Here is a 23,098-nt window from a genome sequence, read left to right as displayed (position 1 = left end):
GAGGCCAAGATACTTGGTTGGGAGGGATTGTCAAAAGCTAGGCGGGGTTCCTCTCCAAAGCCCTTGTGACTTTTCCCTCTATCTACTCCACCTCTGCCCCATTTTGGACATAAGTTCATGGTTCCCTTGCTCTACGCCCACACCCTGGGCACAGTATGTCCTCAGCAGAAATGTGGGGTTTCCTACCATAAATCCCTATCATAACCGCCTCCTGCTCCTGGTTCTTCTTCCACGGGACTCCTGGCCATCACAGCTTGGTTAGTGAGAGCACACAGGCACTGTCACATGCAGGGTAATGCTTTTGTTCTCATGATCATTTGTCAAGTGAGAGAGCCTAAGGCTTAGGCAAGGGAAGGGTTGAGCCTTGCTGGTAATGGGAGCAGGAACTAGACTCAAGAGGCTGGAAGTGTTTGGTTTGGGGGTGCATTTGGAGTTTGGAAAGGGTGTCCCATCTCATAGTGGCCAGGCATCGCCAAAAGCCTATGATGGTTCTGAGAGGTGTCAGGACCTCACTGAGGAGCAAGTCCAGATGGGGAACAGGCACACACAGGCAAAAGAGTTCTCTGCCAATCCTAAAACTTCCTCTGAAGGGGAGGTATGGGATGCTGACATGTTCCAGGGACAGCTCTGTATAGGTAGTGGTGCCTGCTGAGTGCCAGGCCTCGTTCTCTGTGCTCCAGGGGGGAGGGTACCCCCAGCCCGCCCTCGCTACTCACTGGGGAGGTACTGCTGTGCCACACTGCACTGGCAGAGGAGGCCAGCTTGCTCTGAGTCCGGGGGCTGGACAGTGGCTGGATTATCTTCTAGTGGGACAGCCCTGCCTCTGCTCTCCGTGCAGTGGGGGCTAGTCCTCTGTGTTTGACAAAGTCCTGAGATCACTGTATTATATTGAGCATAAACCCTGTCACCTTGGTCTCTGGTCCGGTAGTTGCCACCTCCAGATCAGCCCCAGAAACTGAGTCTTGACAGTGGCATTAACTTTGTCAATGTTGCCCTCTTGTGGCCCTTAGTTCCTCCTGCAAGGCGACTGCCATAGTTACTTCCCACTTTGTGTGTGTGTGTGATTCTAAAAGGTAACAAACAATTAAAAAAGCAAATTGAGGAACATAAAAAAAACAAAAAACAAAAAACACACACATGGCCAGGCACAGTGGTGCATGCCTGTAATCACTCAGGGAGTGTAGCACTCAGAGAGGAAGAGGCAGGCAGATCTGAGTTCGAGGCCAGCCTGGTCTACAAAGTGAATCTAAGACAGCCAAGGCTACACAGAGAAACCCTGTCTCAAAACAACAACAAAGACAACCAAAAAACAACCAAACAAAACGGTATGCAAAAAAAAAAAAAAAAAAAAAAAAATGGCATGAAGTAAAAGAGATGATGGGGCTGGGTGTGGTGGCACATACTTTTGATCCCAGCACTCAGGAGGCAGAGGCAGACAGATCTCTATGATTCGAGGCCAGCCAAGACTACATAGTAAGACTCTGTCTCAACAAAAGAGGAGAAACATGACCAATGAACTTACTTAGAAATAAAGGTGTGGGCTGGGTGTGAGAGTAGCTTAGTTGGTAGAGTACTACCAGGAAGTGGAAGCAATAAGATCAGGATCAAAAACATCCTTGGTTACGTTTTTGATACATGAGACCCTGTCTCAAAACCAATAAACAAAAGCCATAGAAATAACTGAAGGCAATGTTTTGGTATATTTTAAGTTTTCTTTATTTTTAGAAAATACATTTGCTGAGTCACTTCCTCCTTTTAATTATTAGATACTTGTTGCCTGTAGAAAAAGTATAAAATGCAGAGAAGTATGAAGAAAAAGTATGGGGGCGGGGATTATTCATAGTCCTTTGGGCACCAACAGACATGTGGAGCATTTACTTTCTTTTGTGTGCCCCAGTGCTCAGGTCCAAGTCTTGTTAGGGTTTTTGTTCTATCTTATCCTAGAGAACAGTATCCTCTGTGTCATTGCAAACCGTGGCTGGCTTTAGACATTATTGCAGGGGCTTGTGACCCCCTGAGGATATAACCCTCAGCTCTCTGCTAGGGGATGCTATTGCTGTCCAAGCTACCTTCCCTCTGATCTGCTCCAAAGCTGAGCTTTGGTCAGTGTTCCTCTGGAGCTTGTCAGTTTTCTCCTGTGAACTGTGATAGTACCACCACCAAAGCAGATGGGCTGGGTAGCCCCTATGGGAGCCTAAATGCCCCTAGGGAGATGCCAGCCCTTCCTGAGAGCCTTTCCATGGAGAATCTTCCCTGGACTGTACTACCATCCTGGGGGGCATTGCTACCCACCATCATGTGCCAAGGGTCTGTAAAGGACTCAGTAGTTGTGGGTATTAAGGTCCCACTAGCCCCACACCCTAGCTGTCATGGCCCTTGTTTTGACCCATGTTGAAGTAGAATGGCCTACCAATGAATGGGGTATGTCTTCCATCCCACATGATAGCTGCGTGACCAGTGTCCTGGAGTATGCTGGAGGGTCTTAGAGGAAAATAGTGACAGGGACCTTGCACACCCACCTCTGTATCACCTACCCATGGCAGGTATTGCCAACAAGGTGTTAAAATTACCCAGTGAACCCCAGGCACCACCAGGTGACCCTAGAAGTTGCCACCATTCAGACAGAGTTGGCCAAGGTAGAAAAGTCCAGGCTGTCTCAGATATGACTTCCAGTCTGAGTTCCCCACAGCTCCTTAGAGCTAGAACTCAGAATATTCTGTCAAGGTAACATTCACTGGTGTGAGGCTGGGTCTACATGTGTGTCTGCGATCGGCCTCTAAAGGGAACCCCTTGCAGCTCAGCCAGCTACTCCTGTCCTATGAGTGTACACTGTGGAGGCCGCCCTTCTGTCAAGGCTTCCACTTTGACCCCTGATCCGCTTCCTTTACAGGTTCTCCTGCAGACTCGGTGAGTGCTCCCTGCTTTTCTCTTGTGTGGGGCTGTGCTTGCGTGAAAGCCTGTGCTTGCTCCCCCAGTGGCTTGCTAGCTGGGGTGTCTTTGCAGTTCACCCACTCTACCTCCCCAGGGCTCTCCAGCTGCAGCTGCGCTTCTGTGGCACAGCATACTCCTGGGGACAGGTCCCCGAAGTCATTATGGACCATAAACCATGTCTCTTGAAAGCTGTAGGGTCCAGCCATGTTATCCAGCCTTGGCTGGATCCTCACTAGGCTCCATTAGGGCATGGAGATGCCTCCATCATACAGCACTTAGTTGTGTTATCCATTGGCATGTCCAGAACAAGAAGCTGGGGGATGACAAAAGGAGGTGAGAGTTAGGGTTGTAGAGTGGGGCTGAGGAGCATAGGGTGGGGGTTATGACAGATGCTGGAGAGGGAAATAATCTTACAGATACCTACCGGAGGTTAAGACTTGACCCTCCCATGGAGTAGTGTTGATGTGGGGACCAAAAGAGGAGCACTTTCCCTAACCATCTGTGTTGTCTTTGCAGGATGTTCCTGGGGCAGGACCAGGTGAGTGTCCTGGACTTAGCCACCTCTGTAGTCTATATCCGCCCAACAGGCTGGACCTGGGTGTGGTGGTGGCTGCTTAGCATAGCCATCTTTGCCCTGGCATCTCTGGCTGCCTCCTCTGGTTGCCTAAGGTTCTGACTGGGTGGGAAGGGGCCACTTTCAGAGAGGTGCTAAGCTGAAGCTGCTGCCCTGAAACCTGTGTGAGGAGATCACTGCCATTTTTCTGTCCCCCTGGTTTGGCCTGCACAAGCTGTTTAAACATTCAGGATGAAGCCTGAGCTTCCTTAGAGCACCCAAATGTTACCACTGCTGGGCCATAGTGTCCTGGAGCAGGGCTAGCAAGACAGTTTGGTGACATCTTTAAACATCTGGGGTGAGACTGACGCACAATGGGACTCCATCTGACAGTAGCTTCAGATTCTGGGGTGCTCAGCCTAGATCTCCATTGCAACCTTGGACCCACCTCTGGCCAGTTCTGTGGCACCCCATCTCTAACATGGGGGCCCCTGCCCAGCTCCACACTGCAGATCTCAGCTCAGTGGTGTTTGGGACACACCTAAAATTCTATCTAAAAATAAGTAGCTCTTACTAGAATATTCTGGCATCTGTTTAGATAATTTACTTAAGATATTTATCGAAAGTTGTAATGGCCATATGAGAAGGGTACAGAAGGGTAATGCAGGCACACATGTCTGCGTGTTGGGGAACGGTCAGTCTGACCAAAGTGCTCTCCAGACCAGAAAGGGTCGGTGATGGGTAAGCCACCAGCAAGGGCGAAGTCACCAGTGAGCCATCCTCTTCTACTTTGTCATCCTTAGGTCCCAAGATGGTTGCTGTGCAGAATTACCATGGTAACCCAGCCCCTCCTGGGAAGCCAGTGTTGACCTTCCAGACAGGGGATGTGATAGAGCTGCTTCGAGGTGACCCCGATTCTCCTTGGTGGGAGGTGAGTCCTGGGTCCTGGAGGGAGGGGCTGCAGCCTTACTCCTCTTCCTGCCCACCCCCCAAGGCCAAAACATGGAGGTTTGGGGATGATGCTGTAGAGTGAAAGGAGGGGACTCCTTACCATGGCCTCTGTCACCTCCATTCTGAATTCTGCTATGTCTTCGTGGAGGCACTTGTTGCACAGGTTGGGGTGCATCTTACTTGAGACTCTTGTTTGCCCTGTCTTTCCTGCCTCAGTGGACTCTCAGGCCCTTACCAGGTTCTGTCCCAGCCATGCCATGACCCATCCTTAATGCCCCCATTCTGGTCGGCAACCCCTCACAGTGTTAGGGATTAGCCCAGGGGCCTGTCTGATGGAAGGGAGACAGATATGGGACCCATTATGTTCTTGAGAACTAGATTACAGTTCTGAGCTGAAGTGTATTATGCCATTAACACTCTCTCTATTGAAGCCCCAGCATTTAAGGAACCCTGAAACTCCATGGCCAGGGTGGAGTACAGAATTAGGGTAAGGGTTGGTGATATTTATAGTGTCTTGTTCTCTTGAGGATACCATCAGAAACTGAGTCCAGACTATTGAGCCAGACACAGAATCTGAGACCCAAGGGTACTGACAGGTGCTCTGCATCCCAGGTGTCATGGTTTCCTTCGGTTGTTGTGATGGAACTTCCGACAAAAAGTGACTCAGGAGAAGGGGTTTATTTGGCTCACAGTTCCAGGTTATAGTCCATCCTTACAGGGCAGCCAGGCGGACACTTTGAGGCAGCCGGTCGCGTCACATCCGCACTCAGGAGCAGAGAGAAAGAAGGGATGCATGCTGAGCATGCAGTTCACCTCCTCCACTCAGATACAGATCAGAACTGAAACCAGGGAGTAGCCCACTCATCCTGGGCCCCCTCAACTTACTAAAGGCAATTCAGACAATCCCCCACAGGGCAGGCCAGCCTGATGGAGACAGTCAGATGATTCGGGGTGTGTCACACTGACAGTTAACCATCACACCAGGTCTTCATCCTGTCTGCCCCCTTCCTGGTGTTACTTCTGACCTAGGTGGACTTGCAGAGACACTTGGCTGTCGTGTTGAGCCTCAGTGTTATTTATCTGTAAAACAGGAATGCCCTTATCTCTTGGCTTCAAGTGGTGGTGAGGTTAACTGAAGTCACAACAGAAAGGTGACAACTCATGCCAGACCTGGCATCAGTAAGCTGCAGACATCTTCATGCCTCCCTGTTGCTTCTTCCTCCAGGGGCGGCTGGTTCAAACCCGGAAGACAGGGTATTTTCCCAGCTCATCTGTGAAGCCCTGCCCAGTGGACGGAAGGGTGAGTCTTTTCCCTGATGCTTCTAGATCACAGGGTCCAAGATGCAGTCAGCATGTCAGACTGTCCTTGCTAGATGACTATAATGAGCTGCATCTGGGACAGAGCCCAGGGTGGGCAGAGGTGCTACTGTCTTTTGAAGGTATAGGAGCCAAGGATGAGCAGCTTGTGGGTATCTTAGTCATTGTTCTATTGCTAAGAAGAGACAGCATGACCAAGGAAACTCTTACGAAAGAAAGCATTTAATTGGGGCCTTGCTTATAGTTTCAGAGGACTAGCCTGTTACCTCATGGCAGAGCATGGTGGGAGCATAGTGGCATGCAGGGTTCTGGGGCAGTAGCTGAGAGCTACATCCTGATCTGCGGGCAGCAGGCAGAAACACTGGGCATTGGGTATGGGTTTTTTGAAACTTCTAGTCTCACCCCTAGTGGCAAACTTCCTCCAACAAGGCCATACCTCCTAATCCTTCTACTCCTTCTCAAATAGTTTTACTCCCTGGTAGCTGAGCATTGAAATCTATGAGGCTATGGGGTCCATTTTTATTTGAACCACCACAGTGGGCATCCACCCAGTGGAAACTAATATAAAACCACTGCCCTCCTCTGTGGATAATGCTTTATACATCCTCTCAGGCCGTCAGAGCCCAGAGGGGAGGAAGCCTCCCAGACATGAGGCCTGAAAGCTGGACATTACCTCTTTGGGAACAAAGGCTAGGTGTCATTTTCCCTTCGAGTTCTTGGCTCTGGTATCAAAAGCAGCAAGGGGTTGGCTTGGAACAAACTGACTCCTGTCCCCCCAAGACAGCTAAAAGTGAAAGAGACACTTCTCCCAGAAAGTGATGGGACAAGAGGCAGTCCTGTTCACGACCAGACCATTCATCTGCTGCTTGAAAGAGAAGTTTTAAATGCTCAGAGCTCTTTGGACAGACCTGGGGAAGCCATAGCATCAGGGAGGACATGGTACCTCCTGAGTGTGGCTGCTCATGCCCACTGTTGGGGATTTCCTGTGGCACCAGCCTTTCCCTTCCAGGAATTAAGTTTGTTCCTGTTGGAAGTTCCACATTCATTTATGCTTTCAGTGAAGATCAGTCATTCTGAACATCTGCTCAGAGGAAGTCCTGGCAGTGCCCCTGGGGATGTTACCGTTCAGGGGTGCTGGGCTAAGTCCACATGAAGTTCTCACCCCGTGTAGACTGCTGGTCCCAGGATTGGGTTTCTGATGAGCTCTCCTCTACCTCATGCCCCCAGGGGACATTAACTCACCTGTGCTCTGTTCCCAGCCACCTATCGGCCGCCCGCCATCCCGGGAGATTGATTATACTGCATACCCTTGGTGAGTGGATTACAGGCTTCAGGATTGGGCGTTCGGTGGCCTCTGTGTCATAGGGCGTGGCCCTATAAGCCCATGAGCTGGCCTGGGACATGGGGGAATGAGTCCCACTTGGCTATTTCCCTGTCTCTAAAACAGATCAGCAGGCTTTAATATTTGTGGTAATGAGCCCTTTTCTATGCAGGCCTAACTGAGCTGCATTATGCAAGCTCATAGAAAGTGATACATTTATGGTCTAGTTTGTAGTCATGACTTTGAGAAGAGGTGCTGGGTTACGTGGAAGGGTAAAGGTGAATGTTTTGGGAATGGTCACAGGTCACAAGAGTCTTGAGCTGATTCTGTTGATCCTGTTTTCTGCTGTGCCCCGTGCCTAGATGAACTAGTCCTCAAAGCCACTTAGCCCCACATGGGCAGCATACAAGCCTCTAACCCCAGATCGGTCATTCCCAATTCGGTCCACTATCCCCAGGCCTCAGATGTGCTGTTTGCACAGCCTCCCATGTCCTTGTCCCCTCCTAGCACTTCATTGTCCCATTGCACATCTCTAGGCCCACTGGGTCCTCTGGTGTGCATGCCTACCCTGCCCTGCACTGACCTGCAGGTAGCAAATGACTGATGACATGGAGGCCACGTGGTTTTCACTCGATGGGGTCTCTATTTGTTCTTGTCATTTTTTACTGTGACAAAGCAACGTAAGGAAGGTTCTGGGGTGCAGTACCTCATAAGGGAGCACGAGGCAGCTGTTTGCATTGCATCCACAATCAGGAAGCAGAGAGATGAACAAACGCTGCTCAGCTTGCTTTTTCTTTTTATTCCGGCTGAGAAGCCAGCCCACGGGATGGTGCCCTGCCCACATGTAGGCTGGGGCCTTCCGCCTCAGTTAGCTTAATCGAGGGAATCCCTCAGACATCCAGAGTTTTGTTTCCATGGTGATTCAAACTGACAGTAAAGATTATCCATCTCACAGTTGTTTCAGTTTTTAAATTACTTTTTTTGTCCTTTGACAATTTCAGACATGTATAGTGAATTCACATGATAGTGAATTTTCATCTTTGTTGCCCCTGTTAATCTCCTTCTCCCCAACTTCTCCCCAGCTGGTGCCCCCCCTTTTATATATTTTGTGTATGTGACCCACTGAGTTTAGTGAGGTTTGCTTGTAGAGCATGGGGGAGGGGCTTTTTGGTTTCTTTTTTGTTTTCTAACTAGAGTGTGAGCAATCTAGCAGTGGCTACCACTAAAGAAAGTGGCCCCCTTTCCCGACCACCAGGAAATGTAAATTATGAATTCCAGATCTACGTTGATTGTGCAGCGTGATTAGGCTCAGGGTGTCATTCTGGGAATGTGGAGGTTGCTTTGCTGAGGCCATCTGCCTCACCTCCCCACCTCATTATCCGCCTTATTTTTTTATTTTGCTCAGTTCTCATTCAGCATGGATGGTAGCCATCTCCAGAGTGTCTCTCCCAAAATGCCCCCGGCATTACTTCTTTTCAAGTATCGAAAAGAATTTAGAAAATTGGGGTCTGGTAGAAATTTGTGATTCAAACAGGTCCCCACTGCCACCCCGGCTGTGACACTCTGTTCTCTTATCTCTCCTCTGTGGCATCTTTATTTGATACCCTTGTGTGCTTGACTTGAGGTGCTGGCCCCCGCATGGTGCCCTGCTTATCAGGACGTGGCCACATTAAACCCCCACCCCATCTGTCTACTCACCTCAAAGGCTAAAGTTCAGACAAAGAGCAAAGCCTGAGGCAGGCAACACAAACACAGCAGGGCCGCCACTCCTTCAGCATTGTCTCCGTTCTGGTTTCCCGGCCCCAGGTTTGCTGGCAACATGGAAAGGCAGCAGACGGACAATCTGCTCAAGTCTCATGCCAGTGGGACCTACCTCATCAGAGAGCGTCCAGCGGAGGCCGAGCGCTTCGCCATCAGCATCAAGTGAGCTGCACCCCTGGGGCCCATGGGTACCCTTCCTGAGCCTGTTACTGAGGGTCGCAATGGGTCTTCTCTTTGATGCCCAGGCTGGAAAATCTCAGACAAGATGGAGGCAGATGAGATGGACCTGTGCTAGCCATCAGGTCTCCTCACATGTGCTGGGTACAACCTGCAGCCTACACAAGGACAGGGTTCCACAGCCATGTCACCCCATCTAAGGGCTGGGTGGAACGCTTTCGGAGACAGATGAGCTGGTGGGACACTGGGAGGTACCGTCAGGGATGTACTGGCAGCCAGTCTAGTGAGTTTTAGGTAGGTTGTATCCATCGTGTTGTTTTGTGGCATCTGGGAACCCTTGAAGACCTCCAGCAGTACCCATGGCAACGTTGTAGTTTGGGCTACAGGCCCTTGGTCCTGACATCTTTCCTCAGCTTAAACAACAAACCAAACCTGGCAGCTGTTTTCCTCAGCCTAGGATGCCCATGGGCCCAAGTCTTAGACCTGTTTTTAGGTGTTTAATTTGCTGTGATTCAGTGGTTCTGAGAGTCCTGAGCAGAGCATCTTCCTGTGTCCTGGGAAGAACATCTTTGGTCTTCTGGGAATATGATCTGGCCATGGTGAGACAGTCTGGACACTCTTGCTGCAGTGACAGAAGCTGGCCTGGAAAGGGTGTCAGTGGGAGCAGGAATGGCTCATGGCCCCTCAGGCAGGTGGCATTAGGCTCAGCAGGGCAGCCACAGGACCTGAACACACTACTTTCCACCTTTGCACTGAGTGAGGGTTCAAAGCTTGGCTGTCCCAAGCATCCTGGGACAGACCATCCACACAGTCTAGTCTAGGCAGGTACAGGTATGTGCATCTGACACCTGAGGAAGACTGCAGATGGATACCCCGCAGCACCTAAGGCCAGGGTCTTGCTTTCCAAGACTGTTAGGGGACACCCAAGGGTGAAAGGGGTAGAGACAAGGCTCTATGGAGCTAGAAGGGGCTAGAACTGGGTAAGAGGCCCCTGGGTCTCCCCACTTCAGGTAGGGCACACTGCTAGGAGCCGTCATTTTTCCAGAAGACCCTATGATGTTTAGGGTCTAAAAAAATGCATAGCCTACGTTCAGCTCCACACAATGACTTGGCAGATATCACACTCACCTCATAGGAGTGGCCACGGTGCCTTGTGTATGGCCAGTCTTAGGATACCACAGTGGGGGTCCTTTTGATCTGGCTCATAGTATATGTTCATGTTACGTCCACGAGAATACAGGTAGGTGCCTACAAAGGCCTCGCTGAGTGGGAGATGGAGAGTGGGGCTTGCGTATTCTTTAGTTGGTTTTTGCTGACTTCAGGGTATTGACCCGACCTTGAATCCATCCCAGGATGTCTCCTCACCCTTCAGCACCGGCCCAGGCGTCCAGTCCTTGTTACACATCTGCTTCATGTACAGATAAATTTAGGGAGATGGTTCTCTTGCCTCAACTGCTGGGTTCCTACACCCAGTCATCAGGACACTGGCTTGAGTGATGTCTGTGTTAAAGCTCTAACCTTGGTGTTGCCTCTCAAGGCTCTTGAGGTTGGGTACACTTGAACTAAAGGTGATGATGGGTGAGGGCAGGGGCAGATGGCTCTGAGATCTGGTGGATTTGTGCTCTGTTATTTTGGAGCAGCCTAGAGGGTGTTAGGAACTGAGGTCAGGGAAGAGTTGGCTGTTTGAAAGCAGGAGGGAGATCTTCCAGTGCCCAGAGCTCCAGACTGGAGGGAATAGAAGCCTGGAGAAGCCTGGGAAGAGAGGGGAGAAGAGAGGAGAGCTGGTAGTGGGGAATTCCAGGGTATGGACTTCAAGCAAGCAGGGAGATCCCAGGAGATCTTCTCAAATGGAGCAGGCCAAGGGCTGGAGAAATGGCTGGCCTAGAGAGGCTGCAGAGGCATAGAGGTCTCGGTCAGGGTCTTCGCTGAAGCAGATCTGGAATAAGCCTGGAGCTATGTGCTTTTACCGAAACAGCTGAGCTGTGTGTCTACCCAGGTTTAATGATGAGGTGAAACATATCAAGGTGGTGGAGAAAGACAACTGGATACATATCACTGAAGCCAAGAAGTTCGAGAGCCTCCTGGTATGTGTGCCTGTCCCTCTTGCTGCACCAGGCCCAGCCCACTTCACAACCACTCTGCTCCCTGATGGCCCATTCTCTTTGCCTAGGGAAGAGTGATTCTTCTTGGTGTGAGGCAAAATCTAGGGAAGCTAGCCAGGGTCCCTGGGGACAGTTGGAACCATGCTATACCTGAATTTGGTCACTCCAGAGCCTTCCCTAGCTTATATGATAGAGCAGAAACCAAGGCTCAGTGATTCTTCTCACCCCAGCATGAGACTACAAGCTGCCTCCACCTGAGCCTCTCACCTCCTCCTGGTCAACACCCCCAGAATGCAGTTAAAACTTAAAGGTTTTTTTTTTAATTTTTTTATTTTTTTATTTTTTTGCGTAAAGTGATGCTAGGATGTTTCTGTCTGTTTCTGCCCTCCACCACCATCCTTCATGTGGCCATCATTCCTGCTGCCCAGTCCTCTCCCTGGCACTAGCCTCATGGCAGGTGTGCCCTGCAGGTGTTCCCTCACTTCAGCATGGGAGGAATTGCAGTCGGCAGCTCGTTCTTCAACTTTGGGATTCCTTCCCTAGCATTCTTTCAGAACTATTTGGGAGCACTGCGCCCAAGGGAGAGGTTTTTGCGGCACTGGCCATCCTAGCTGGGCTTGTCTGGAGTGCAAGTGAGGGGTCTCTGAAGAGGGAGCCCTCCTTTGAGCCCCGAGGTGGGAGGGCTCTAACAGCAGTTGTTGGTTGTGCGCCCCCTGCAGGAGCTGGTGGAGTACTACCAGTGCCACTCACTCAAGGAAAGCTTCAAGCAGTTGGACACTACACTCAAGTTCCCCTACAAGTCTCGGGAACGTGCTGCCACTAGAGCCTCAAGCCGGTCTCCAGGTAATGCTTGTGCCCAGGGGTACCTGCTCAGGCCATTTTCAGGGCTGGGTCAAGAGCCGTTGCCCCCATCCCTGAGTGTGGACTAGACCTTCCCCATCTGTCACTGGCGGTAACCCATGTCCTCTCTTACTTCATGTAGCAGATGGGGACCGCAGACTGTTACACTCTGGCTCTTGGCACCTGTGCTTGGAGTTGACAGTAGTGAGAAGCAGTAGGACAGGATCTGAGAATAGTTGCCTCCCTACATGTCCTGGTGCCCTGGCTGTTCGAGGCAACTATCTGCCTACAGAGAGGACTCTAAAACCAACGACAGGGCTGCAGCCTGGACCTTGGGGGAGAGATAGGCCTAGAGCATTTGGCTTCTAGCTCAGGGCTCTTTCCCCTGAGTCACCCATGTCTCCAGTCTACAGGGACCTGCAGAGCGGTGGGACCTTCTGAGCCGTGGGTGGGACCTTCTTTCCCTCATCCCAGACAGAGCAGAGCAGATAGTCATAGGGTTGTCAGCTTCTATAACAGCTGACCCCAGGGTCCTTTCAAGACATAGGTGTAGAGCAAGCAGTGGCCTAGCTGTGCCTGTGGTGGGCCCCTGCCCTTCCTGGCATCCTCCTGAGGTAGAGCTGGCATCCCCCTGTGCTCCTTGGCTGTTGGTGTTCTGCCCTCTATCTTACGCTGTCTCTTGCCTCTTTGCAGCTTCCTGTGCTTCCTACAACTTTTCTTTTCTCAGTCCTCAGGGCCTCAGCTTTGCCCCTCAGGGCCCCTCCGCTCCCTTCTGGTCAGGTACCTCCGCTGTTCAGGGCTCAGCCTGATGGGTCCCCTTGGCTGTGCAGCCTGGCGCTGGGTGGGTGGGGGAGGCTGGGAGGAATCAGGCCAAGGCTGCTGCACATGAGGACACACTAGGCAGGGCCCTTCCTTGGCCACACTGATAGCCACTTTCCTGCCTCCATCAGCTGTCATCCTTCACAGCCATTGAGAGCTTTGCCTCTGGCTTGTGAAATGTGGGCAGCAGGGGCAGAGCTGGTGACTACTCTGTGGCCGTGAGAGCTGCCATGGCAGCAGGAACGGATGCAGAGGAGAGGGTTTCAGTCAGCCCTGGTCTGACATGCTTTCTGCTGCCAGAGCCAAAGCCCTTCTGTGTGTGGTTGTGTGTGTCCCCTCACTTGCTGCCATTGTCACCTGTCCATCAGGACTTCTGAGTTCTGGGCTGAGTCAGTTCAGCGGATTTCCAGTCTAATTTGGGGGTCTGGGATGGGGAAACCAGAAACTGTAGTGGTCAAGGGCATGGGTGCCTGCTCCATTCACTGATGGCATGCTCGTTGCCTAGGAAAGCCCAGCATAGGTGATGGCTCCAAACCTTTTTAAGTGCATGCACGGGTGTGTCATATCCCCAGACCCTCCCAGGTGTGAAGGTCCCTGAACTGGAGGCTAGTGTGGCCCTCCAGAGACCTTCTGTAGCTGTGGGCACAAAGCCAGACTCTAGATTCCAGGGAAGAGACCCAGCACAGTGGGAGGGCCTCCAGCTCTGCCTGGGCAGCTCCTGCAGCGGTGTAATATCCCGCCCTGTCTGCCCCAATAGTGTTCACACCACGGGTCATCGGCACCGCTGTGGCCAGGTACAACTTCGCTGCACGAGACATGCGGGAGCTGTCTCTGCGGGAAGGCGACGTGGTGAAGATCTACAGCCGCATCGGCGGGGACCAGGGCTGGTGGAAAGGCGAGACTAACGGACGGGTGCGTAACTTGCCTGGCTTGAAGGCTTTGTGCAGAGGCCCAGGGCTGGCCTTAGGTCAGAGAGGTACGCCTTTGGCTCCCGGTCCCACTCAGACAAGCTCTTCTACAGCTCAGCTTTGTTCTGGGCATACTGGGTTTGAGGGAGCTCCCTGGTGTCACTGGTAGGGGTGGGGACTTAGAATCCAGATGTTCACTGTGTTCCTAGCTCCACTGGTCAGGTTTCAGTTCAGGCCCCGTAGACCCTGTTTGAGACCCTCCCTGTTCCTCTGCCTTTGTGGTCACTTGCAGTCAGGGAAGCCACAAGAACCAATCAGGTCCTACCCATCCCATTTCTTCCTCCTGTTTCCAGTGACTGCCAGGTGGATCCCTCAGACTCTTTTACCCCAGAGATCCCACAAAAAGCCCATTTCAGTCCACTGAGCAACTTTTTTGGAAGGCATAGAGCTTCATGTGCCACCAGCAGGACAAAGCAGATACCCACCGATAGGTGCACTTGTCTGCAGAGGGTCATGCAGTCTTGGCCCCCCTGCTGAAAAGTCTATACCTGGAAGCAGGAACCATTCTGTTCCCCCTCAGCTTGGCGTCTGCATTACAGGCCTCAAACATATTCATTTATACCCAGCTGCCCGTTAAGAGTGCAGGCTACTAAATTCTAGCAGCATCTTTGAGGGCTGGACCCTACTGAAAGTAGGCCCATGCAGGTGGTGTTGGAAACAGCTGCTACTGCAGTTCAGTAACTCGCTTGCACCTCACTAGGTCCAGGCAATTTCATGGCATAGTTTGAAAATGACTGGTTTGAGCTTTTGTGAGCAGCTTTTTCTGATTTAAGCTGCTGTCATCATGAAATGCCTTTTTATCTCTGGCAGTTTTACTGATGAGTCTGTCTACTGACAGAGAGAACAGCAGCTTTCCTTGAGTAGGTGCTTTTCTAACTCCCCACTCCACCCGCTTTCCTGTTACTGTGGACAGTTCTTTACTCCTTAATATTCCCATTTGACATAATGAAGTGGTATATTTTCAAAGTTTACCAGTTTTCTTAGTTATGTCTCTTCTAGCTGTTGCGTCATGCTGGATGCATGAACTTCTGGCCAGACCATCCTCCTAACATCATCTAACACCCTAACAGCATCTGTTCCATTTCATTCTGTTGCTGTGATAAACCGCTTTGACCAAAAGCTACTTAGGGGAGGAGTGGTTTATTTCCTTACACTTCTAGGTCAATGTCCATCACTGATGGAAGCTGGGGTACAAACTTGAAAGCGGGCACCATGGAGGGATGCTGCTTGTTGGCTCTCATGATCATGCTCAGCTAACTTTCACCTGCCTAGGGGATGGTGCTGCCCACACCAGGCTGGACCCTGCCTGGGTTATCACTGTCATGGCTGAGGGGCAGGTTGTGTGTCAGGAAACATGGGAAGATGTGGTTTCCTCAGTAGGATCTGACACTTTCTCGCTGGCAGATATCAGCTTCTCATCTCCCAAACTGCTCCTGGCCTCACCCAACACTTCTTGCCATGTGTACACGTGCAGACACACATGACCATGCCATCTCTTTCAGATTGGTTGGTTTCCTTCGACATACGTGGAAGAGGAAGGTGTCCAGTGAGAGCGAGACCTGGACAGGACTCATGGATGTTCTTGGGAGTCTCCCCTGCTTGGAAGTTCACCACTGGCTTCTCTGTGGTTCTGGAAACTGCCTGCCAAGCCTGCAGCTGTTATGGCCCATAGGGATGGGGAGGGTGTCCTGTCACCTGGCCTAGGTGGCCTGTCCTTGGGTACATTCCTTGTACATAGAGGAAATCTGTGCTGGCCACACCCAGAGCACCAAGGAGAGGGAGCTCAAGCAATGTGGCCAGGCAGGTGTGGATGACAGCCACAGTCAGCAGCCACCGCCTGTCCCTCTGGCTTAGATGATTGTTCAGGAGCCTAGAACTCAACTCATGGTGTGCCAGGGTGGGGCTGGGGACAGCAGAAGGGGCCTTCCCAGCCCCATCTGCAGCCCTGCACTGATCTGCCTGTCTTTGCTGCTGCTCTCTAGAGTAGGTGTCAGGTCTGGGAGGCAGGCAGGACCAGAGCCAGGCAGTGTTATAGCACCCTCTAGGCCCAGCTTGGAGAGAGAGCTTGCACAGGGGCCACTGGGTCATGCTAGCTCTGGCGCTTTCCCTGACTGCCTCCCTACCTAACACATCAGGGTCCTGCTGAGTGTTAACTGGGGAAGCCCCTCCCCCATGAGGGGCCTTTGGAAAGATGACATTGCTGACCCACTCCCAGCCCACCCAGTCAGCGGTACTGCTCTTTGCTTGTTGAAGCCCCTTTCCTGAGCCAAGAAACAGGTCTTCCCTGCCCTGCTGCCAGGGGACGTGTCTGTGAACCCCAAAGGGCAGGGGAGAAAGCCAGGTTCCCCTCCCCACTGCCTCTCTTCTCTCCAGGAGGCACTCTTGGGTCTTCTGCATTCCAAACTGTGGTCCCTAGCAGTCTGCTGGCCTTTGCACTAGATGTTGGGTCTAGCCCTCAGCAGGCGTCCCACAAGGACTCCTGCAGCCCACACACTGGGCCTGTGGCCAACTCAAAATAAGTGCTCTTGGGGTGTCTCTGCCCCTTCACCTCCTCCTGGTGCTTCCTGGCCTTTGACCTCTGGCTTGCCTGGCCAGCCTCTGTTTCCTTCCCCTAGAGTTCTGTGAAAGCTTATGTGAAGACAGACTTCTTGAGGCCCTTTTTCCCTTCATCTAGCCACCCAGTCCTGGGTGAGGAGGGAGCCCAGGCTGGAACATTGCCCCTGCTGGAGGGGACAGTGCACTACCTTGCACCTGGGGACTCTTTCCAAAGTTAGCCTCATGTCCTCCAGCTTGGTGCCCACGTGCAGCATGCTGGGGTGTCAGGGGAGGCAGGGGGGATTCAGAAGATGGGAGCGACAGGAAGTGACACACCCTGGAAAGCCTCAAGCTAGGAAGCTGGTGTGGGAGCGAAGGGTTGGCCTTGGAGAGAGTTGGGGTCACAGGCCACTTTGCACAGCTCCCAGCCTGCCCAGTGCAAGTGCAGAATGTGGGGAGGGCTGTGTCCGCCCCTCTGTATGAATGCCCTCAGCACACACGTGTGCTGTAGTTTTGGTTTTATTTTTTTCCTGGTATTTGTTTGTTTGTTTGGTTTTTCTGTTATTGTGTGTTTTTTTTTATTCTGTTGTGTTTTGTTTTGCTTGTTTGTGTTTTAAAAGGGGAAAAAGTTGTAATTATTTCATCTAAAACTCCCATTATATATCTGTGAATAAGAGATTCTATAATAGCAAAAAGGGTGTATATTTTAGTTTGTCATGGTAAAGTCATGATAACGAAGGACACTGAGAAAAAGAATAATTTAGAGTTCTGGCTTTGTGAATGTTTCGTGTTTGTTTTGACATTTGTGTTTGGTTTGGTTTGGTTTGGTTTTCTGGTTGTGAGCTGCACTGAGCAGGGTGCTGTGTGGGTGGTACATGGACACTTCTGCAGGAGACTGGACACCATCTGAGGGCTGAGGACTGGGGGCCTGAGAGCAGCTGTGAACATTTGCAGCGCAATGCATGCAAGTCAGGGATGTGGGGGTCCCACAGCCAGCAGCACCCCCGAATGGAGCAACTGTACATTTGCCAATGGGTTTCCCCCCATGACTACGGTTTTTACTACAAATAAACCTACATTCTATTCTGCAGCAGTGGTTAACCTTTTGTGCCTGGGAGGAAGCGGCTGGTGTCCTGAAAGTCCATCAGGGTTTGACCTACCCAAAAGCTGGCTGCTAGGTGGTCACCTCTGCCTGGCTGGCACAGCATCCATCAGAGTTCACCAGGCAAGCCTAAGAGTAAGAGCCACAGTCTCGGGAGGTTAAAAACGGCACTCTCTCCTCGGGATGATGAGTCCTGTGTCATTTGATAAGGAAAATTAAAATGTTGGTTTTCCTCACCATACCCTACATAAGAAACAGCCCATGCCTTAGGAGCCCAGGCTGTCCGGTCCCTGTCTCCTACCTTTAGCCTCTGTGTCCCTGTTCATGGCTACCCTGCCTCCCAGCCTGACTCCTGAGGTTCCCACTGGTATAGCTAGAAGGAAGCAGAGAATCCTATCAGCTCTGTGGCCAGCATCTTGTTGCAGATCCACTCCTGGCTACAGTGATGCTTGGAAGTGCACAGAATGAGGTAGGCACACATCCACCTGGAGAATGTGGGGTCCTGTTACTAAGGAGATGGTGCAGGGCCACAAGGGTGGGCAGCCAGCTGCCCTTGGCAGAGGCGTACCTCACAGGTCCCTGTGAGTATTCTATGGGCCGAGGAGGCCCTTGGCTAGTGTGGGTTCTTGTTACAGACGTGGCCTGTGGCTATGGTTACACCACTGAGTGGAGGAACCCACACTACCCCATCTCAGCTCCTGTCCTCTGTGTCAAGGACTGTAATCACGTGTCCTTCCTGTGTGCCCAAGCCAGACAGAGGGAGCATGAAGATTTATGTCTATCCCATCTTTATCCAGTTCACACAGTAGGCAGTCATCCTGTGTGTGCGCACACCCTTGTCCTGACATGCCTTCTGTACAGTTGGGCTCTCGCCAGCCTGTGATGGCTTCACCCACTGCAGTCTCCTGTGGGATTTGTAACTAGAAGCCATCAGGGAACAGAGGAAAGAAGGTCCACAGAGGCTTCAGCCACCCACCAGCCAACTCCTGATCATGTTTGGAGCTTACTACCCTCGCCTCTTCTGGGTCTCTTTTGCTTTGGTGGCCAAAGTCACCACATGTGGGTAGCAGGTGGAGGTAGTGCTTCCTTCAGTACTGCAGCCTTTTCTGGGATGTTCCTAGGTCCTCAGGTGTCCCTCTTGAGGCAGTTCTGGTTCCCAGTGGGCTCTGCACCTCTGTTTTCTCAGGTGGCCCCCATCACCTCTGCTGTGAGAGAAGTGTAGACCGCAGGTGTGGGCACAGAGGCCCATATTCTTGTGGCCTCAAGGTCAAGGCCAACAGGTGGATTTTCTGAAGACTCCCTCCTTGCCTTGCAATGGGAGCCTCTACTGTCTCCTCCAGTGGCCTTTCCACGGCACACATGTTTCTTCCTTTTCTCGTGAGGACCTCGTTGGCTTAAGAGTCAGTGAGCTGTTAACTTTGCCTCTTATGAGACCACTGACTCTTGACTACCCCGGAAACCCTGAGGTGCCCTGGGGCTCATGAGCTTCAGTTGTACAGCTCAGCTCTAGCCCTATCCATGTCACAGCTATTGAGTGTGCAAGTCTTCTGGTTACCTGTAGGAGAAAGTGCAGGCATGACCTGGTGGGCGCCTACTGTGGGACACCCTGTGCCTGAAGTCAGAACACTGAATTCTGAAGTAGTGTGAGTAGTGGTAACTGGCCTGTGGATGAGCCTGCACTCTCCGAGTCTCCTGTAATGTGCTTTTTCCTCACAGAGACCTGGCAGTGTGAGTGTTCAGCATCCAGTCTGTGGTGCCGGGCTGCCCGTCAGTCATAGGCTTTTCACTCTGTAAGTGGTTTCTCACATGCAATAAAGCAAACACTGCTCCCTGAAAACGTCTCTGGAGTGCTTTATCTCAGCGCTCCTTATTGTCCCACGAGCATTGCTGTCCTGCCAGGGGATGCCGGGTGACAGTGTCAGTTGCCCACTGTCCTTTTACTGAATGATGTACCGTCTAGGCTGGCAGAGCCCAACCTCTCGTGCTGATTAGTTTTATTTATGTCAATTTGACAAAAGCTACAGTCATTCTGGAAGAAAGAACCTTAGCTAGCCTTTGGGCAAATCTGTGTCACCTGTATCTTGACAGAGAATTGATATGGAAGGGCCCGGCTTGCTGTGGGTGGTACCAACCTGAGCTGGTGGTCCTGAAAGCTGTAAGAAGGCAGTCTGAGCAAGCCATTTAAGCAGCATTCCTCAGTTAGGCATGGTGGTGCACACCTTTGATCCTTGCAGGGAGGCAGGGGCAGGCAAATCTCTGTGAGTTCAAGGCCAGCCTGGTCTGCAGAGCCAGAGTTCCAGGACAACCAAAGCTACACAGAGAAACCCTGTCTTGAAACAAAAAACAAATGAACAAAAAACAAAACAAAATTAAAAATGGTAACATCCAAGGAATTTATCTGGGCCATAAAATGAATTCTACATGCTGGAATCATATAATCTGGCTTCCCTTTCTGTTATTAAAAGTCACATGATCTCCATATGTTTGCAAACCAAAAAACATACTTTTAAATAATAGTCCAGAAAGACATTGTAAGCGGAATCCTAGAGCATTTCAGATACACCTATCCATTTTGAGTTCATGTAATAAGAATACCTTCTACTGAGACTTGCTGAATAAGAGTGCTACTCCAGTTTGGACAGGGCTTGGAGGTCAGCTTACCTTCCTGACCCAGGCATTCTTCCGAGGTCCAGCAGCGTTTTGTTCCTTCGATTTAAGTTTTAGTCTTGGGCCAGCGAGATGACTCTGGGTAAAGGCATTTCCCATGAAACCTGAGGACGCCTCGAGGTCAGGCCCTGGAACCCACATGGTAGAAGGGGAGACCCAACTCCAGAAAGCAGTCCTCTGTCCTCCATGTACCATGTATGCACACTCAAATAACTAAGTAGGGACCATCCTCTTGGCCAAACAACTGCCAATGTCAAGAGTTCAGCTGTGCCCTCTTGCAAAAAATCACCTTAGCTGTCCTTTCGGATGAGCTTACAGCCCTTCACGGAGGAGCAGGGACCCTCCTCTGAGTACCTAGCCATGTCATATCTTCTATTGGACACAATGCTATCCTAATCCTGTGAGCTCTTGGGGAGGACCTAGAGTATATAGGCCAGAGAGATTAGCAGAGGAGGGGTTCCCTGTATGTGGCTTTGGGAAAGCCCTCACGTCTGCTTTCCACTGCAGCTTCTTTTGCTGGGGAGTACCCACTCTCTGGTAAGAAAGAAAGCCCCCAAAAACTCTGATTCCCCAGGTTGAACTTTGGTGGCTTTGTACCTGGGTTTGCCATTGGAACTTTAGGGGAAGACATTTATATCTCTCCAGGGATGGAATTTGAGCACCAAATGTATTCTTTGTGAAACTGCACGGGTTGAGGTGTCTGGCTTTGGGGCAGGGAGGTGGCAGGAAGACAGGTCACCTAGCCTTTCTTCTAGGTAAGATCTTGCAGCATCTGCTTGGCAGGTTAATCCTGGCCTCCTGCCTTCACTCACACCTTGATGTGCTTATTTCCTTTCCCAACTTCGTTCCAGCCCTTTTATGTGTCCTAACAAAATCAAGCTCAGATTTACACGTGGGAGTTCCATGGGGCGGCGTTCACCTGGGTCCCCTCTGATACTACCCCACATCTTTTCACATGCTCTTGGGATGGTGATACACATGGATGTGATGAGAGCCCCTCTGAGCCCCAGCTCCATATGCAAGCCAGTCTGTCAGCTGGGATTATGGTTTGCTTAAGAAGGGCCACAGACAACCCAGTGGACAAAAACATTACTTCCTGCTCAAGGTGGCAACCTAAGGCCAGGTCTCGGCTCCATGGATTTGTCTCTCAATCCAGTGTGACCTCTTGTGGTAGTTTCCAGTGTGACCTCTTGTGGTAGTTAAAGTCAGTTATCACCTTGTTGGGAGGGAGTTTCTAGATTGGGTTGACTGAGGTGGGAGGGCCTGCCTTGAATGCGGACAGCATCATCCCATGGGCCAGCATCCTAGACTGAGGAAGTGAGCTGAGCACCAGCCTTCACCTGTCTCTCTATGCTTCCTGACTGGATGCACCGTGGCCATCCATGCCCCTGCTGCTGTGCCTTCCCACTATGGTGACCCGTAATCAGGAATCATGGCCCAAACACACTGGTTCTTAGGTTGCTTTTGTCAGATATCCCGTCATAGCACGGAAAAGCAGCTAATCGCCCTTAGGAAGAAGGGGCGTGACAGAACGTGCCCTCCCATTAGGGACACTTCCTGAAAACTTCACCCACCACCTTCCATAGTCTGTCACTTGGTCATCTGGCCACATGGGAGGCTGGGTCTTTGTTCTGGGTCTTGTTGCCACAGAATATGAAAGAATGGATGGGGTGGAGGGACATGAGCAGGGACAAGGACGAGGTGAGCTAGCAGGAGCTAGTGGATGGGATGGGGGTGCAATCTAATGGAGTCATGGAAGAGCACATGGGTTGGTGGGCTGGATCTCCAAGGTACAGCCTCTTCAAGTCAGAAGCTGTGCTGTGCGGGGACCTTGGTTCCCTCACCATAGAATCCAGGCATTCTGGTTCCACTATCTTCCCTTTCTCCTCTCTGTTTCTGTATCTCCCCCTTCTCCTTCCTGTCCCTCCTCCTCCCCCTGCATAGCAGCCTAGAGACACTTCCAATAAACCTGCATTTATTTATATATAACTTCATCTTGCTGTTTAGGTCATTCTGGTATTTCAATCAAACTTACATAGGGAGTTGTTACTGCTGAGTATGGAAGACCTCAGCCAAGTGTTGCACAGCATGTACATAACTGTGTGCATACTGGTGCCACAGAGGCGCTGAATGCAGATGAATGGGGAAAGACCCACAGGCAGGTGTCAACGGGATTGGTACTGTATAACCGGACAACCACTGCAGACTGCGCCCCAGGGGTGAAGAGCTGTTCAGGTCAGCTAACAGCAATGGCCTGACCTTCCCGCTGTAGCTTGAACTTGTCTGTAGTGGGAGGATCACACCATAGAAACAGCACCAGATCAGAAGCAGGCAACAGTCCTCACCTTCCTCTGGATTCAGAAGCTCACTACTAAACGTGAACGAAGGATGAGAGAACAGTAGATGGTAATGTGGTAATAAGCCAGGGCTGTAGGGCATGCACACCATAACCCAGAATGTACAGCGTAGCAGACAGACTTAGGTGCACTGGACAAGTTTCCAGTGGTCTAGAGGATGTTTGACTTTTTTTCCACCTCTGACTGGTGGAGCTGATGGAGATGAGCAAGAAGGTAGGCTCCCTGCTCCTCCCAACAGGGTCCCCACTTTTTCCTCTTCCTGTTAACCCTTTCTCTCTCTTGCTTGGTGCATAGGACTTCCTTGAGTGTTGGCTGGTCCAGAGTGTCTGCAGGGCTGTGTGAGAGCCCAGGCTGGCAGTCCAGCGGCCACACTCCAGGCCAGTGCCCGGCTCTCTCAGGGTGTGTAACTCACAAATAACCACCAGGGTGCAGTATTCCCTAAGTGTCCTCTTCAGGAATGGGAGACCAGAGCCCCAACCCTTGGTGCTTTGCCCTTTTTTAGGAACCTGGGGACATTTGAACCTAGTAGGGAAAGAGCTTGACAATGCTTACACTCTTTCCTCCCTGTGTAGTATTTTCCTGGCTGCCCCAGCCCCAGAAGGGATGTTTTTTCAGAGGCACCTATGCACCTTTTTCAAAGGCATATGCTGGTTGAGAAAGCACCCCCAGAGTCCTGGAAAACAGCTCCGAAGGCAAA

General features: G+C 51.3%; 1 protein-coding gene across 5 annotated transcripts in view; it reads left to right on the top strand.

Moving 5' to 3' along the window:
- Vav2 (vav guanine nucleotide exchange factor 2) overlaps nucleotides 1-17,365 on the top strand; it is a 161,922-nt gene extending 144,557 nt beyond the window's left edge. For 3 of the 5 annotated variants that reach the window (XM_021651925.2, XM_060389752.1, XM_021651924.2), the window contains 11 exons: nucleotides 2,891-2,907; nucleotides 3,448-3,469; nucleotides 4,288-4,415; nucleotides 5,661-5,735; nucleotides 7,012-7,064; nucleotides 8,880-8,996; nucleotides 11,008-11,095; nucleotides 11,833-11,956; nucleotides 12,647-12,733; nucleotides 13,530-13,684; nucleotides 15,243-17,365. In XM_021651925.2, coding sequence (XP_021507600.2) covers nucleotides 2,891-2,907; nucleotides 3,448-3,469; nucleotides 4,288-4,415; nucleotides 5,661-5,735; nucleotides 7,012-7,064; nucleotides 8,880-8,996; nucleotides 11,008-11,095; nucleotides 11,833-11,956; nucleotides 12,647-12,733; nucleotides 13,530-13,684; nucleotides 15,243-15,290 — 914 coding nt within the window. In that variant the 3' untranslated portion in view covers nucleotides 15,291-17,365. The remainder of the gene's footprint in view (nucleotides 1-2,890; nucleotides 2,908-3,447; nucleotides 3,470-4,287; nucleotides 4,416-5,660; nucleotides 5,736-7,011; nucleotides 7,065-8,879; nucleotides 8,997-11,007; nucleotides 11,096-11,832; nucleotides 11,957-12,646; nucleotides 12,734-13,529; nucleotides 13,685-15,242) is intronic. The other 2 variants (XM_060389751.1, XM_021651926.2) reach the window with 1 other exon arrangement.
- The last annotated feature ends 5,733 nt before the right edge of the window (nucleotides 17,366-23,098 follow it).

Source organism: Meriones unguiculatus, chromosome 8 (assembly GCF_030254825.1).
Source record: "Meriones unguiculatus strain TT.TT164.6M chromosome 8, Bangor_MerUng_6.1, whole genome shotgun sequence".
NCBI lineage: Eukaryota > Metazoa > Chordata > Mammalia > Rodentia > Muridae > Meriones > Meriones unguiculatus.
Note: the sequence above shows the minus strand (reverse complement) of the source record. Positions and strands in the feature narration are given on the sequence as shown.